This window comes from Uloborus diversus, chromosome 1 (genome assembly GCF_026930045.1).
Source record: "Uloborus diversus isolate 005 chromosome 1, Udiv.v.3.1, whole genome shotgun sequence".
Classification (NCBI taxonomy): Eukaryota; Metazoa; Arthropoda; class Arachnida; order Araneae; family Uloboridae; genus Uloborus; species Uloborus diversus.
The window spans coordinates 159,034,299-159,053,094 of NC_072731.1; the positions used below are offsets into that span (position 1 = coordinate 159,034,299).

General features: G+C 30.6%; 1 protein-coding gene across 1 annotated transcript in view; it reads right to left on the reverse strand.

The window, feature by feature from the left end:
• Positions 1-12,756: 12,756 nt before the first annotated feature.
• The window catches only part of LOC129233241 (endoplasmic reticulum-Golgi intermediate compartment protein 1-like), a 127,393-nt gene continuing 121,353 nt past the window's right edge, over positions 12,757-18,796 (reverse strand). The window contains exons 8-9 of the mRNA XM_054867297.1: positions 18,154-18,276; positions 12,757-16,714 (exon numbers count right to left, since the gene is read on the reverse strand). Of these exons, the coding sequence (XP_054723272.1) occupies positions 16,607-16,714; positions 18,154-18,276 (231 nt within the window). The 3' untranslated portion in view covers positions 12,757-16,606. The remainder of the gene's footprint in view (positions 16,715-18,153; positions 18,277-18,796) is intronic.

The following is an 18,796-nucleotide window of genomic DNA, read 5'->3' on the forward strand; positions in this document are numbered from 1 at the left end:
ATCTGATGTTGATTTTAACTTCTTACAAAGGGTGCATATTAAGTGCTTTTTTAAATAGATAACAGCTTACATATTTTGCACTTTTTTTTTTTTAATGGAAGAAGCAAGTTTTAAATACTGACCATTTCTTATGTATTTTACACTTGCTTTATGTATATTTAAAATGACAAGGTTGAAAAAAGTGCTCATTATCAGGTTCAAAACTAATACTTACATTCAGGCTTATAGTTACTTATTAGTTAATATTTTCATATTTTAAATGCTGAAAGAAGCATGGCTGCTAACTTTGTACAAACTATGTATTAAACTTTTTTAAAATAGATGCTTGACTACTTGTTTATTAATTTTACTGTATTTTTTAAGGGCCATTCCATTTGACGAAATGGGACATTCGGAGTAATTTTGTGATTAGATTTTGTTTCATAAATACAAATGAAACAAGCTAAAAATTTTATTTTTGATAGCAACAGTAAAAATATAGTGTAAGAATTGCATAGAACATTATAATTTATTGTTTTTAACCCGGGGAACTCGCAGTACTTTTCGTCACACCAAAGTTTGTGGGGGGCTCCGTAGGCTTGGAGTGGTTATTTCAGTAAATTGAGTTTGCAAAATAGAAAAAAATATGTTTCGAACACTGAATTATAAATAGATAAACAGCCTCTAAAATATATTTTGAAAAGCAAGGTTTAAGAAAGTTTTGATACATTAATCTAAATCTTCTTCTGAGCATGACTGATGATCGCTATACTGTTCTGTGTGAATTTTTTCTTTATCACCTTCATTAAGGGAGTTCTCATCAGTTAAAACCTCAACTAACAAGGTCTGCAACCTATTCATTTCATTTTTGTAGCTTAAATAGCGATGCATTTCACAACCTCTTTCTTTACATTCACAATCTGAAATTAAAAGCGTGAGCGCTCACTCCGGGCCTCTTGAGGCCTGAACTGGAATTTTCTGGGGAAAAGAAGGAATGTACATTTCCTGAAAAGTATGTGGTCAATATGTAGGTCACCTTGAACACAGTTACTGTGGACCTCATTCATTTCCGTGAAGGGATGATTTTTGGCAGCGTAGTTTAATAATGACCAGGCTTGAGAGAATATGTGATTGAATGCCTGTGACGGAACTGGACTTGCATGAATCCTGTTCCATGACGGAACTGGACTTGCATGAATCCTGTTCCGTCACAAGTATTTTATGGCATACTAGCGATACCCACACAGCTTTGCCCATAGTAGAAAATTAAAAGGTCATTTGGTCGCCTGATACAGGATGATGAATTTCTCGCCAATATGCTGTGTTAATTTGTTCGTCCATATTATGGTAATTTGCTTATTGCAGAGGAATTAAATCCACCAATGGTGGTAAAAATAAAATCATAGTAAGAGAACGAAATCGAATTTTCGAAAAATCACCTGGAGGTGCTCACTTCTATGCTACAAACTAATTTTGTGCCAAATTTCATGACAGTCGGCCGAACGATATAGGCGCTGACACAGACAGAGACACATACTTTTAGCTTTATTATTAGTAAAGATAGTTTAATTATTTTCTTCAAAATGATTAACTTTTAATGTTCTTCAGCGGTTCCCAACTTTTTCTGTAGTGAGGCCCACCAGTTTTGTAAAAGCAAAACTTGAGGCCCAGTAACTACCGTATAACTATACAAGTAAAACTTTTTATGTGAAATATAACTTTATAATGGAACAAGACTAATGAGGTTCTTTTAAAAAGTGGTTTTAGAGTTTGTTCACGTGATAGTTTAGCTAACGAGTTTTCGTCATTTGAAGTTAATTTCAATTAACTTCAAATGACGAACTACTTACGAACAATTACTTTTTTTATGTAATTTTCTTCCAATTGAATCTTATTCAGTAAATTTCATCTTGAATTTTAGAGATATTCTCTTCATTTTGAAAGGTATTCGACAAACAGCCGCGGAGAGCTTTTGAGTGAAGACACGTGCATCTCAGTAGTGAATTGTCCCAAAAAAAAATATTAGACCTCAGGATTTATCTTGGCTTTTAGAATCTAGACCAATGTCTATGGCTCAGTACTAAGCTGCCCATGGGTTGGGAACCGCTGTTCTACATAGTTCTTATTACAAACCTTTACTGTTGCTATCAAAAATAAAATGTTTAGCTTGTTTCATTCGTATTTATGAAACAAAATCTACCTTGCAAACCTACTTCAAATGTCCTGTTCCATCAGCTGGAGCGGCTCAAAAGTAAAATCTTAGCTTTTATCTCCAAGTTTTAAAGTATTGCTGGCTTTTATAGGGTCTGGTGGGGTAAAGTGGTCATAAAATACAGATTTTTCAACTTTGGTAAAAAATAAATATAGAAATTTCTTTTAAAACTTCCAATTTTTTTGGTTTTATTTTACATTACATTAATAAAGAATATGCTGCAGTGAGTTTTAGGATGAAAAAATTGAGTTAAATAGCTTAATGGCAATTTCTTTTTCATGTGTGTTAATTATCTGTAGTGGGGTAAAGTGGACATAGTTAAAACAATTGCTCTAAAACTATCATAAATAGCTATTTTTTTTAATGCTCAGTATACCTATTCCTTTTGAAGAATTTAACTTAATTTAAATATTATTAAATAGATTTTTGATTGTCAACTATTGTCAAAAGCTGGTTATCCAAGAATTTTAATCTTATTTCACTCTTGGATTTCATCAATATCATGAAGAAAGGTGTGATAATTTGCAGTGTTTTATTTCTTTGGGAATATACTAAAGTTAGCGTCTAAATAATGTCTAAACTACGTAACAAGAAAACATGACATTCAAATAGAGTTCAAAAAAAAATATATATATATTAATTAAAAAAGGGGGGGGGGAATATCAACCTTATCTATTTATTCAATGTATGCCAAACTCTTCTAGTTCTAAATTTCTACTCTTTACTGATATTTTACAAATGATTTTTTGGGGGAAGGGGAGGTGCATAAATTATTCTAATATTACATAAAATATTATATAAAATGAATCCAGCTTAGCTATTTATACAGACGTATTCTAGAGGGTACACCTAGAAAGCTGCTTGCACAACCAATCTGCTAAAAATTATAATAAACAAAATTTTACATTGTTCATGAGGAGTTCAGATTTTAAAATGTTTCATGCGCACACAACAATTTTTTTCACAAAATAAAATACTGCCAGTAGCAAAATTTTGAATTCAAACTATAGTTATAGTTGTTAAAATCTAAAATAAAAAATGCAACCTCATTCTTTCATTTGTATCAAATATATGGCTCTTTATTTGATTTATGACCACTTTACCCCATTCACCACTTCTCCCCACCAGACCCTACAACTTTTAGATAACTTTCAAACTGGGCATAATCATCATTGAAGTTCTAATAATTTGAATGATCTTTGTGAGTTGCAGATGAATTGCATACCTCTTCTTCTTTACAAAAAGTGAAAACCCGCAACCGACTTTGGCTCAGCTAGGCAAGGTTGGAAAAAAAAAAACAAGAAAAAAAAACATTTCTTTTTTTTTTTTTTTGTTTAAACCGGGTATACTTGGTTTAAACACTATTTGTCAGAAAAACAATTTTATTTCAGGAAAATCATGAAGATTTTATCAATTAATTGTTAAGGAATGTTTAATAATCATATTTTTACCTAATTTCTTTGTAATTAATTTCTTTCTAATTAATTAAATAATTAAGGGTCAAATCTTGTAGTTTCATTTTCCCATACATAGAGATTTCTATAGGAGAACATTGTTTGAAAATCTACAATACTTAAATGGGCCTTGGTATAAATAATCAAAAAAATAATTTACTGTGATAGTTCAGACATTATTAATTACAAATAACCAAGAATAAATTCTTGTAAATTAATTTATAAAATCACAGCTATTTACAATATAAGATTTAAAAAAAATAAAATAAAGTAAAATAAAACTTGGAAAGTATTTTGCAGTATCTACAAATGAATCACAAGTCTGATGTATATTACAGAATTTTAAAAATCAAAAGATCAACGCATATTTTGTTTAACTCTTTCTGCCCGGTAATGGTCGGAGGCGCCCGAATGCTTTGGCTCCCATAATAGCCCAATGCAGCTGAGAATATTTCCCACCCCTTTTGCGATCTAACAAGTGTGAACTTCTGGTGTATGTGCAGGAATAAAGAAGCGACAGTTGGCATGACGGACAATGAGAAGGAATGTGTAGCAAGGTCACAATTTCACTTCAACATGAAATTTCCAGTGCTGGCTGTTTTCGCTTGGAAGAGAAGTTTAATTTTTCAGCTTCACAGGGGTAGAAGTAGTCCTATATATCCTATATTTTCAAAAAAAGCATCAAAAGTGTCCTATATAGTGATGTAAAATACCCGGGTATTTATTTTTAGGGGTAAATACCCAGGGTATATACCTGGGTAAATACCCAAAATGGGTATTTACCCGGGTATTTATTTCAAAAATTTATATTCAACTAAAATACTTTTCTGTATGTATTCCACTATGTATATATAACCAAAAAATACAAAACAATAAATTTTTGCCCAAAAAATGTATTTTGATCACATATTTAAAGAATTACTGTGTGAAAAAACTTAGCAATCTAATATGATATTAACATTGAATGTGTTGGATATGCCTACTCAATGTTGATAGTCAAATTTCAGATATAAAAACTCATTCCACAAAAAATAAAAAGCTTAACTTGTTACAAAAAAAAAGCGAACATCCCATTTAAGTTTTAGAATAGTTCATTCTAAATTCCGACAGTTTTTTTTTTTTTTTTTGATAAGATTTCATCAAGCCTTTAATTTAAAAAATTATAACACATAAATTTTTATATTTTAATCTCTCATTTTATGGTTTATGTTTTAAAAAGAAAATCCTCACCTTTGATACCACCCAAAATTTTTTTGCAAAATGCGCAATTACTAAGTGATTTACCCCGCCTTTGGATGAATACCCAAAAAAATATTTACCTTCCCACCCTACATCACTAATTGCGTGTATTAAAAATAGTTTGAATAAATCTTCATCATGAAGTACCGGGGAGCAAATGCAAATGAGCAAGGCAACAGAAAACAATATTTTGATTGTGTGTGTGTTTTTTTTTTTTTTTTTTTTGCTTACTAATATGAAACTGTTTCTATATTTACCACGTTATCACTTAAACAGCAATCAAATAAATAACATCACAGTGTCTTAATAATTTCTCAGTTTATTCTTCCAAACATCCCTCATGCTTCCTTTTTTTTTTTTTTCATTTTGGATATGACTAACCTAGATTGATTTTGAAATTCTAAAGTTCATCATTGAATTGCTTATACTTCTCCAATTATGACATTGAAAAGAAAGATTCTTTGTTTCACAACATGTTTCTTTCATTATTTCATCAAGTCTTTCAATAAAAAATATTATAAACTGTGTAATACGTATGTATGTGTCAGTTTTACTAATATTTTATATTTAGATTTTAAAAAAATCCCTTTCACTTTCCCTTTCATTTTTTGCATTTTTTTGTAAAATACCCAGTTTTCGGGTATTTACCCAGGCCTTGGGTAAATATCCGGGTAAATACCCAAAAAATATTTACCTACCCGCTGGGTATTTACCCGATCCACATCACTAGTCCTATATTTCCTATATTTTTAGCAATTGTCCTATATTTCCTATATTCCCATAGTTTGGTGTATATATTTTTAGAAAAAAACCTTAGAAAAACCTTTAGGTCAGTTGATTCACACTTTCTTTCAAAGCTTGACAACAAATAACTCAAGATTGCTTAAAAACGAGATGTTTGTATATATATATATATATATATATATATATATATATATATATATTTTTTTTTTTTTTTTTGGAATCTCTAGCATAACTTGTCTGTTTTAATTTTGTTCTAGATGTTGAGTATTTTTCACAATGTTTAAAATTGTTTTAAGAGAAAGCTTCAATGATCCATATTTTATAACAAGCTCGCCTAACTATTGATGAAGTACTTTGACAATGAATCGGTACGAACACCAAAATGTGGGGAAGATTCATTCGATATAAATGTACGAAAAGAAAAGCCTATTTGAAATGCTTAAATTTAGGTAACTATGCAGAAAAAAAAAGAATGAACTCTCCCTGAATTCGAAATTTGCAAAAGTTTTCTTGCAAAAGTTAGTTTACATTATTGTAACGCTATATTTTTAGCAGAATTCGTTATTGAAAAATAAGCTTTTCGGAAATTAAAAAAAAAGTTGCATCCTCTTATTAGAAAGAAATGTTCCAAAGCTACGTCACCATTTGAAAAATATCTAGGCAATATTTTTCCCTAAGTACTAACCAAAAATTATCTGGGCAAACTAACAGATGGAGTCAAATCTTTACATACATAATGTTAAAAATTTTTGAGGAATGGAGATTTGATGGTACTTGGAAATCAATTTTTCATTTTGGAAAAATGTTTTTGAAATGATAAATAGTCAGTCAACTTTCTGAAAACAAACACTTAGAATTTTTAGCGGTGAAAGTCATTTTAGTCATTTTGGCTTTTTCTCAGTTTGAATCATCTGTTGAAAGACGTTGTTCTCCAAAACAAAAAGATACTGACATAAGAAAGATCCTCTTAACCAAAGACGCTATAATGAGATTTTTAAGGTTAATTAAGATGCTGAGATTGGGAAAACACTATCAAGAAAATTTGTTTTATCACAACTTATTCTCTAAATACGAAATTCAAAAAGTAATGGAAAAATCATATAAAGACGCATGACAGTCAGAGGCAAAAGAAGAAGTTGGAGTACCTTCATTAAAAGAAAAAATAGTGAAACTTGAAGAAAATATTGATTCTGCACTGTATGATTCATGTAGCAGTCAAGGGATGAAAAATGGCTTTGATATATATATATATATATATATATATATATATATATATATATAACAGAAGCTTCGCGAATTCTTTTTATGCTGGTAAAAAAAATATTAAACTTGTAAAAGATGAAATGGAGAAAAAAAGGTTTAACAAAAGCTTTTCAAAAATATTAATAATTGTATTAAATGTAAATAGATGCTGTTTAAATTTTGTTTTGAAATATTTTTACATAAGTAAACAGTTTTTTCATAAGTTATTCTTTCAAGAACTCGGGGAAACTCATTCTAGGTATGTTATAATTTTTATTTTAGTTTTTTTTTTAAACTGTATGCAGTATGATTAATTGAAATCATTGATAATAATTAGTGCGAGAATAACTAGATAATATAAACTATGTATTGTTTACTTTTTCAAACAAAATTATTCATAGAACATGTCCTATATTTGTCCTATATTTTTCATGGAAAATGTCCTATTTGTTACAAGTTAACCACTTCTACCCCTGGCTTCATTATTTACTATTTTGATTATTTTGAAATGGTACATTGGTGGAAAAGACATTAACGTAGGAAAAGATTATTGAAATTAATTCAGAAACATTCAAATTTCTATTAAGATTTAAACTGGAAACCCTACAGTAGGCGTTACCTTCGTGAAAAATACCACTAATAAATAATGAAGAATACATTAATGTTGGAATTAAATAGATTTTTTTTTCGTGCGGTGAAAAGAAATAGTATTGCTTTTTTGCTAACTGTTTGTAGTTCCTGATTGTTAAAAAGGGTCTATACGTTAGAGCTTCCCCACAAAATATTCAAGGGACTAAAAAATATTTGAAAAACTGATTTTTTCAGGGTTTGGTTTCAAATGCTTGCTTGAAGCGAGAGAAAGAATAAAAGGAAATGCACACCATTTTCCAAGATTTAGTTCTACAGTTTTACAATGCACTTTCATCACATTTAATCAAATGTACTTAAGTGTAATTGTGAGACTATGATAATTCTGATTCAACAAGTATACGTAGAATAGCAATATAGTATTTTTTAACAAAAACTGTGTTTTTTTTTTTTTTTTTCAAAAATTTCCCCTTTTTTTTGCCCCCAAATGTTTTTATAAATTTTACATATTATTGCAAAGAGTAAAATCTAATTAATGCAAAGTGACTAGCAAAGCTTTATAGATATATTACAGTTTTAATAAATTTAGAAACTTATACTTTTTAAGGTAATGCAAGTTTGCTAAATAGTTTTTTTTTTTTTTTTTTTCTATTTTTAAATCGATGCAGCTTTCCTATTAGGTACATAAATATACAAGGCAGACCAACTAAGTTTTTCTAAAATTATACATGGACAAATAATCCAAGTAGCTCTTTTATAATTTTTTAACTATCATTATTTTTCAGTCTTTTGCATTTCAAAATAGGCTAAAAAGCATATTTCAACCAAATTTTTATATGCTACCTAATTTGCTTGATTACTTAAACTTTATTGAAATAGATTATGTGACATTGAAGTGATGCATAGTGTAAAAATATCTTAACACTAGAGTGTTTAAATGACATGAGGAAAAAAAAAACCTGAAGTTCAAAAAATCAATTTTTTTCAGAGCACTTAGCTTTAGTGCATAAAGTTTGTCTTCCGCTCTGGCTAGAGACTTGAATTTTTAAAATTTTTAGAAAAACATTAATAAACAAAGAGAAATTTTGCAAAATATTTTAAGTTCCACTGAACTTTAAGCCTTAGTACAGTAATTTAACTTTCTAACACTAAGTACTGCATATAATTTCACGCCTGTAAGTTTATTTTTTCTGCTCTGGCAAGAGGCCTGAATTTTGAGAATTTTACCTTAAATACAAGTGACACAGTACAAAGTAGCAACATACATAATACACTGCAATAGTTTTAATTTTTAATCACATCAACAACATCAGTTTACTCCTTGATCCAGGTCCATCATTTAAAATTTTAGGGGAAAAGGGATCAATGCCCCCCTACTTAAAATAATTTAACTTTTTACACGCCTTTTATGCCCCCCACCCGAAAAAAAATCGAAATAACAGGCCTGTTTTTAATTTTGTAAATTCTTAACACAAATTATTATGCAAAGTTTCTTATCTCTGGGTTAATTTCCTCTGCTTTGACAAAAGGTCTAAATTTCAATGGATTTTTTTTTTAATCGTGTGGCTGAGCTAAAGTGGGTAGAGCTTCAAAATTTACAAGGTCTTTAATTATAATCTAATTGCATGTAAGAACAAGTTCAATTAAAAATCAATGTTTTTATATGGTTACAAAAACTTTCTGGCAAATATGCTAAAAATTAGAATTGGATTTAGATTTCTATTCATGAAGGAAAAATTATATGTAAAAGCATTGTTAAAACCACAAAATGTACCTTTTTGAGCAATTGACGGAATCAAAATTACATTGATGCCTCTTTGGCAAGTATCTTGATGCATGAAGCTCCCATGCATGCTTACCTCTGTCTCTAATAGAATGGTTGGTTTTTATTCTAAACCAGGATGGAGTAATAAATTTGACCAAAATTTGAAACTCAGCTGGTGGTTTTATAGTTAAAGTGTACAATCTCAGTATTCTATTAGCTGTTTTCAAACAGCGAGACATATTTAGCGCACCCAGATCGAGGTTAGTAAGATAAGGAGAGTATATGCCTTAATTTACGGCATGTGATATTAATAATAAAATATTGTTGGTCTTGACTCAATATCGTTGTGTCAACTTGCAATCTAATGACTTAAAACCAACTATGGGACGCTTTTCAGGGTCGCACAGCCTTTTTCTAACTTTACTGGAGTAAGATTTGGAGCCCTGACGTTGAACCATCAACAAACTGGAAGAGATGACTGCAATGAGAGTTCGTTGAAATGTAAAAGGGAAATAACCCATTGGAGGGGTCTGCAAAGCTTTTGCTCCAATTACCGAATGATTCCAGCTTTTAATCTAGTGAAATGAAAATGTTTTGAAATATGCAGGTACAACAAACAACTTCTAACCAATATTTAAACGACTGACTTCTTCATCATATTCCTCGAATAAACAATGAAATGAGCCTATTCAGTTCAAGGCAGACCTATTATTTCGATTGGTTCCAGAGGGGGGCGGGAGATAAAGGGCTTGAACTCAATGAAATTTTATTAAATAACTACAGAACCAGACCCATTTATATGTAAAAACATTAGTTTTCTAAAGTAAGGGGGCCATTGACCCCCTTCACCGCAACCCCTTAAAGGAAGGACCTGGTTTAAGTGGTGGTCTTAGACCGTAGAAGTATTGCAGCGTTTTCTAATGTGTCACTCGTATTAAGGAATTTTATGTAAAATTCTTAACATTCAGGCATTTTATCAGAGCAGAAAAATTAACTCATAGGCTTGAAATTTTACGTAGCAGTTTGTGTTAGGAAGTTTCGAAATTCCTACACTAAAGCTCATAGTTCTGTGGACTTGAAAATATTTTTTAAATTTTCTCTTTTTTTGATGTTTTTCTAAAAATTTCAAGAATTAAAGTCTCTTGCCAGAGCAGAAGACATCAACTTAGAGTCACGAAATTTCGCACAGTAATTAGTGTTAGGGAGTCGCAAATTTTAAGCACTAAGGCTAAGTGCTCTGAAAAAAAAAGGATACTTTTTCAGCACACCCCCCATGCTACAAATTAATTTTGTGCCAAATGTCAAGGCGCTATGAGCATCACAGAGACCCAGACAAATTTTGAGCAGTGGAGAAGTATTTGAACACAATGTGGACGGTTTAGAGGGGGTCATAACCTCCATGACCCTCCCCTTGTATCCCCTGCTGCTGGCTAAACTTAAAAAGTTCTGACTGATTAAGACACCCAGATCTGCTACTGTTATTTCTTTGCTTAAGTTGGATCCCTGTAAATCCCAGCTTATATGCTTATTTCCGTGACCTAAATAAAGCACTTCACATTTTCAAACATTGAATGACATACTCCACTTAACTGCCTACTGAGATCTAAATTTTCCTGAAGCTTTTGCACTTGCTCATCGCTTTCAACAACCCCTATAACTTTGATGTCATTGGCAAAAATATTAATGTTCCCAGAAAGACTTCTCACTATTATCATTAATTAAAGTAACCAACAACCATGACCCTAAAACTGTATCTTATGGAAACCCACTTAAAATATCAGACCATTTAGAAAAATTTCCCCTAACAGCTACTCTTTGTTTTCTTCTAGTAAGCCATTTTTTCAACCTATTAAGTTTTCTTTCCTATTCCAATACCAGCTAGTTTGCTTAGTAGAGCAACATGGGGTACCTTATCGAAAGCTTTTTGGAAGTCTATGTAAACAATTTCTACTCAGTTTTTGGTTTTTTAAAGACATGGTAATCTTATCATAAAAGTAATAAATTTATTGACAGGAACTCCCCTTTGTAAAACCATATTGCGAACCTGATGGCAGAATTTTTTTTTTCCAGAAAGCTCATTATCTTAGTTTTTAATAGAATTTTAAACATTTTAACTAACTCCCGAAGTTTTACTCACAAGTTTATAGATACCCAAATTCACTGCTGAAGTTCTACTCACAAGTTTATAGTTACCTGAATTCCCTTTTGATCCTTGCTTAAAGAGTGGCGTGACATTTGCCAGCTGTTAATCTTCTGGCGCTATCCACGAGCTATACAAAGCGTTGAAATTTTTGAAGATAATGTCTACTAATTCGTCTGCACACTCGACTAAGATTTTTGGACAAATATTATTAGGTCCTGGGGCATTAAATGCTTTAATTTGTTTCAGACTTAGGTTATTACATTTTTTAAAGAAAAATGTTTTTAAAAACCCAGCTGAAACTTGAGTTTTTGCAAGGAAAAGGTGGGTTTTTTGGCTTTTTTAATGGGAAATGAGAGGTTTTTTTTTTTGGGAAAACATTTGTAAGATTTCATCAAAACTGATACTTGTATGTACTATTTTGTTCTTAGTGCTTCAGTTCAGCATTTACTCTAATCATACTTCTAGTTTGCTGAGGAGAAAGAAGTTAAAATTCTTGACTTTCTATATATAGAGAGAGGTAGCTTAACAATTAATATCTTATGCAGTAATTTTAAACCCTCATTGAAACAAATTTTATTCATATAACTAGTAAGTCGCCTATCAAGGTATGACAGGTGAAAATTGCTTCTTCTCTTCTACATTTGAACGAAGCCATTGCCTGTTTGTTGATATTTTGATAGTTGAAATTGTAACCCTAACTCCAGTGGATTAACCTTAAACTCCAGTAGGTAGCGTTCATTTTTGACCATTCTTTCGTTTCTTCATTCCCCTGAAATGAGTCTTACCAGTAAAATGATTAAGTTATCGGATCGAGTTCAGCCTTGTCACAATAAAGCCTTTCCCTGCATGTTAAACATTATCGAAACATATTATCAAATTATTATGCCGTGGTACAAGTGTTCATTGTTAAAATGCGCCGGTTACTTGATCATCGGCTATTATTTATATGAGGATTGTATACAACGTGTCCCATGTAGCTTTTCTTGGGAATTTGACTTCCGATGGAACAAACGAGAAATCCTATTTAATTGAAATATTAATTTTAAATTTATTACAGATATATTAAAAGACTATTTTTAAGCTTGATGTAGTGAAAGGTTTTTTTTTTTTTTTAAATATTTTCCTTGTGCAGGCAGTGCCACCGTTGGCTGGCCTGATCTTTTGTCTTTTCATCATAGGTGCAAACCTTAGTGTCTTGAGTTTCAATCCAGGAACAGTTAGTAAACTCTTCAAATTATTATGAAATTCAAGGCATTTCTTCACGGTCCGAACTAATTTTAAAGGTGGATTTAAATATGGACAACAATATTCAAGATGTTCCATTCCACAATATTCTCCATATTAATGAAACCGTGTAAAATCTATTTTCAGAGAGCAGTGAAAAATAACCTTTTTTTTTTGACTAGTAATTTCTTTTATTTTTATACAGAAAACAAATACAATTGAAAAGTGCTAGGTTTTAATTACACAAAATAGAAAAACAGAATAATCTCTCTTTCAATATAAATAACGCACAAACATATAAACCTAAACCTTACAGAACAGTAAAAAACAACTCCTCAATCCAATAAAAAACCCTCAAAATGATAAAAAGTTCTAACATATTTCAACAAATATTCTCAACAAAAATTTCAGTAATAATTTTTGTGAAACATAACAAAATTTCAATTTTTAAACACTTTTTGACTTTATGCATAAACTACTAACAAAGAATATAACGAAATATTTTCGATCTACCATCAAAAAAGCAGTTTAAAACAACATCAGTGGGATGCCTCCAGAATTTTTATATTGTAAAATGGTACTTTTGTATATGCTGAAAATAGTATATTATTTTCTTGGAAAGATTCTATTAAATTGAATATAGCTTTGCTCCTGCAAAACTAATACATATTAGTTAATACAACGGTACAAATTATTAATTAATGAAAATTTGTTTTCATGGTAAAAAAGGGAACAGAGAATGCAATAGAGTAGAGTCTTGAAAATCCAAGGTAATTGGGGTTTACGCCACCTGAGATTCCTGAAAACTCAGATTATCCGAAAAATACTTGGTGATTAAAATTTCCTATTAGTCGGACAAAAGAAGGAGTTACACCTTTTGCTTCCTTGTATAATAAAAAATATTCATGAAAATTATTCCATTTTGATTAGTTTTTTTATGATGTCTAAACTTATTTCTGTGTATAAGTCATAGACGACTAAAAAAAAAAAAGCATTTTGACTGTCCCTGAATCTATTTTTTAAAAAAGTTTTCAATGACTTTTGAATGTATGTGTGTGTGTGTGCATATGAATAAACCTTGCATAACACGAAAGCGATTAGTCATAAAAGGTTAAAATTTCTTATTTACGACTTGTATGCTGTTAGGTTGCGCACTCCCCTTGATATCAATGAGATATTCTAAAAGGGCTGTTTATTCGTTCTTTGTGGCAAAACAATGTTCATTGTAAGTCCTTTTTCATATCAAGTTATCTTCAAGTGATTCATAACTGCTTTGTAAAATTAATATTAATTCAGGAAAGATTAAATCAAGTATTTGTCCAAAACATGCATATATAAAGAGTATCTAAATGGACGAGTATAACAGTGATTTTTTAAAAGTATAATGAGTCTACTTTTGCACAGCAAATGAATTTTTTGGGATTGGAAATGAAATTATGTAAAGAGTTTTACATATCTTAAAATACCTGTCAAGTTTAACGTGAAAAAAGTCAACAATTTTAAATTTAAAATATTTTTTGTGGTTAAAAGGATTTGGTATATAACTTTAAAATTGTTTGAACAAATTCATTATTTTTAAACTTTAAAATAAAGATAAGAAATATTTTTGCAGTGATCATTTGAATTTTACCATATACAAAGGATGTTCGCAAATATTTTACACAATTTTCATAGTCTAATCATTACAGAAATAAATTACATTAAATATTTGCATTTTAATGATTCTAGTTACTTTTATTCTGAACTACCTTCCTATAGTATAAATGCTGTAACAGTAATGTCTTACAAGAAACAGAAGAGTTCTTGAAAGGAGACAAAAATCACAAGAGGCAATTCCAGGACAAAAATAAAGCACTCACAACAAATCTATTGAATTCAACGTTAGATTTACCAAATTCAGCAGACGAATGTGCGGTGTCTTTCTAAATAATATGTATTATTAATTTATGATAAATGCAAAAGAATTGAAGTTTTGATCATTCATTACAATCAAGGATCTGTCCAAGGGATGGAGTAATTCTGGAACACCAACGCATGCAAAGAGGTATTTTCCCCCCTACATATTATAAATATAATCTAAATAACTCATGCACTTGTGATTGTTTATCATTTGCACTTTTGTGAATTTAATATGCAAAAACCTGCATTTTTTTCGGTCTTATTTACAGTATAACCATTAATGACTTTTGATACTTCGAAAAACCATACCTTCGGCATCTTTTTTTAAATTACTGAATACCTTTTTTTGCAATGTGCAAAAATATAGTCTTCCGGCCATTTGTTCTTTTAAGACAGTTTTGAAAGTAATGAAATATTTCAGTAGCAATAAGATAATTTTTCATAAACATGAAAAATAAGTTTTCTAAGCAGATTTTTTTTTTTACATGCAACCAAATTCACATTAAAAAGTATGCGAACAGCCTCTGTAAATTAAGGCTACATATTCAAAGAAAACAAAAAAATTAGTCTTGCTCAGCAAGTACAAAAATAAAAGCTTATAATAAAGCACCTTTAAAACATTTAAGAAAAATTTTAAATGAGTTGAAAGGGGATGAATGGGTTGAATGATCAAAACTTTGTATAATCATTAAAATTTCATAATCTTCAGATAACTAATGAGTATGCACCTAATAGCTCAATTTTTTCCCCTCTCTCTTTTTTCTTTTCCACGCTGAGATCTCTTACAAAATAAGAGGGAGGAAAAAAGATGTACTTAGTCATAGAGGATTAGCATTTAGAAATATAAATGAATCACAGTCAAGTTTGTAGAACAATCAGTATGTAAAACTATATGCAGGGCCACCGAGAGCTCAACCCAGGCTCTGGGGCAAAATAGTGACTTGCGGGACCCCTCCAAACAACAACAACAAAAAAAGTCCTTTAATTATGTGAAGAGGGTGAAATTGTTTTTTGATTTTAAAATCCTAAAAACCCATTTCTTGGCTATTTTTGATGAAGTTAGGAGATGGGATGGGGTTCTTGGCTCTTTCCGGAGTAGTCCCAAAATTAAGTCCTAAAAATGCAGTTGAAAAACATCTTTCAGGATAAGGGCTGCGGTTTAGAGACTCTCTCACATAAATTATTCAAAATTGAAGTTCTAAAAACGGAATTTTAGATGATGTTAGAGGGAGGTGAATTCCGAACTCTTTCGTGGAAATTTATAGGGATGGAAGTCCCGAAACCAAAATGAAAAATTTTCTTAAAGGATGTTGTGGGATCAGGTACTCTGGTATAAGGGGGGGAGGGTGCTGCAATCCTACAGCTTTTCGCCTGGATTTGCCACTGCGCTCAAGTATTGATACTATTCTAGAAGGTTATTTTCCCCTATGTATTTTCATTTTTAAACTATGCAGTGATATATTTTTTAATGTAAGGATAATGTCACGACCGCATAAGAAATGCTTGGGACCCAAAGTTTGGGAACCCCTACCTTGATGCCACCCGACTGTGTTCTGGGCCCAGGTAAAAGGAGGAAAGCGTGCGATGAAAGGAGTGCGTGCTGTTTGTCATTCTGGTCTTTCTACAGTTCGTTTTAATTCCTAATAGAAACGTCTCTGCAAGATAGCCCCCTACTGGTCCACAAGCACTTGATGCAGTGAACATTCAGATGTTGAATAATGGGCTAGCAAGTTGAATAGGAGACGTTTTTGTTTTTCCAACACTAAAAAGAAGTTCAGTTAGCAGCATACACTCTGAAAAAATTTTTTATTTCTGAGGAGGCGCCCCCTCTCGGGCCAAGCTCCGAAGATTTTGCCCCTGCTGCCCCCCCCCCTCCCTCTCTCGGCAGCCCTGACTATATGCCATGAGTAATATGAATTTTACATAATTTCTGATAAATAGACATAAAAATATTTCAAAATGCAATCACTTAAATAGTTGTAAAATAGTTTTTTCTATACAAAATACTGGTACAGGAAGAACTGGAAAATGGAACTTAACTTCATAGAGCATACCATCAAATATGCTTACAATCATTTTGCATTCGAGATTCCAAAAATTAATAAAATAGCTACTAATTAACTGAGTTTCCCCAGCTCAAATTTCTTAAAAATTCCAGAAGCAGTGAAAATCAAAGAGTCTATGATTCCAGCCACAGTAAATGTTCCACCAACTATCGCACAAACCTGAAGAAATAAAAGGAAATTCCATAACATTATGAATTAAAAAATGGTTTTCAGTAAATGTATTTATGTTGAACTGCAAATTTTGAACTTTCTTCACTTGAAATTAAAATATTCACATAATGTAACACGTTTAAACTTACCCAGATTTGCACAAACATATGAAGCGAATGACTCAATATGTCTTGTTAAGGGATAAGGATGTATGCGAAAATTATAGCTAACAAAACAATACTCATAACATTTCATATAAAAAAAATTATGAAAGATCTTGTTTTCTTTTAATTATTATATATTTCCGATTACTGAATAAAAATTAGTTTGTTTCTAAATATTTAAAATATTCTTTAAATTCATTATTATTTGTCAACCTACAAGTTTACAATGTGTCAAAATGATATAATTTTTAAATAAGAACTATTGCTTTGTGCAAAAAACATTAATATTTATTTTTAAATTCATACAAATCATCACGAACATGAATTAAAAGAAGTAAGAATTCAGAATAGTACTTTTATTTAAGCTGATTAGATTTGTTCAAGAACATGTCGTCGCCTCAGAGCAACATTAAGATATCTAATCCCAGAAATAACACTAAGATATCTTATTGTTGCTCTGAGGCGACAATGTGCAATCATTCAGTTTGATGCTTTTTAATTTGATAATTATATTTACATTTACAACATCTGCTACACTTTAAAAAATGTTAACAGTTTGAAAATGATAGCAGCAAAAATGTACATTCAAAAAAAGAAAAAAAAAACATTCATGTTCAGAGTACAGAAATTTAAAAATTTAACATGATTTTAACAAATGAAAAACTTTGCAATACCATAATGTTATCTTATTTTAAAACTTGAATCCATCAAGTGTGATTGTAATTCAGTATTTTATTACTGAAATGCATGATTTAGCAAGAAAATTAGAAAATGTAGTCAATACACATTTCATTCTGAATTGTCAGAAAGTAAGAAAGAAATTACAACGGATTACATTCATAAGTTTAAAACCTTTTCCTTCTACTCAGTTAGGCGTAAATGAAATGTCCGCATTTTGCAATATATTTTGGTAAACAAAACTACCAAAAACAAAAACGGTATAGTCTGGTAAATGTAAGAAAAGAAAGTTTTAATGCAATTTTGGGAGAGTCCATAGATAAAAATCCATTTATATATAAAATACTATTGAAGTCAAAAGTGGTAAAAAATCAAAATTCCACATCTTTTCATTCAAGACAAATGGATTATTATTTAATTTTTTATCTGAGCAGTAAAACCTTGATAAATGCTTGAGAAGTACTATTAAAAGAAATACAAAGCATATTTACGGAAAGACAATTTTTTTTTTAAACAATATAGAGTTATGAGCATATACCTAAAAAGAAAACTTGAAGCTATTCAATTATGGCATTGGTGAGTTTTTAAAAGAAAATCAGGACTTACTGTAGTCAGAAAGCTATATAAAGGCTGCCTTGTTTCAATATATTTAACAGTTATAGGAGTTAAATCGTAGCGGAACCATATAGCAGGCATGACTCGTCCTGTATGACTAAAAGTGACTGAATTCTAGGCAAAGAAATAACAGATTAGCAAATTGATTAGTAAAACAAAAACATGCACAAATGAATGCAAAATTTTACACTTAAAGCAGTTACACATATGGTACATGTAGATTTAAGATCATCTTTTACTCATGATTTCCCCCCCAAATGTAGAAATAAATGTACAGCAAAGCATCATTTTATACATCTGTCATTAATAGGTCATTCAAATTCACAACATAACTTTGATGATGTCATACATCAAAAGTTGCCGTGTGACAATCCTGACATCATCACTATGTGAAGCCCAGAGTCTAGTTTCATGTTCTATCTATACAAATCATTATTTGTAATTGACACTACAGTAAAATAAGTATACTTTCACTTTGAAATTTAAGCATTCAGCGACATGGTATTTAATGTTTTAAGAAACATATTAAGGAGAAAAAGGGCTGCATATTGGTAAAAAACCAATATAAATATTATAAATAAAAAAATTTCAGAAGTTTTTATGCATTTTATTCATCAAATAGAGAGCAGTTGCA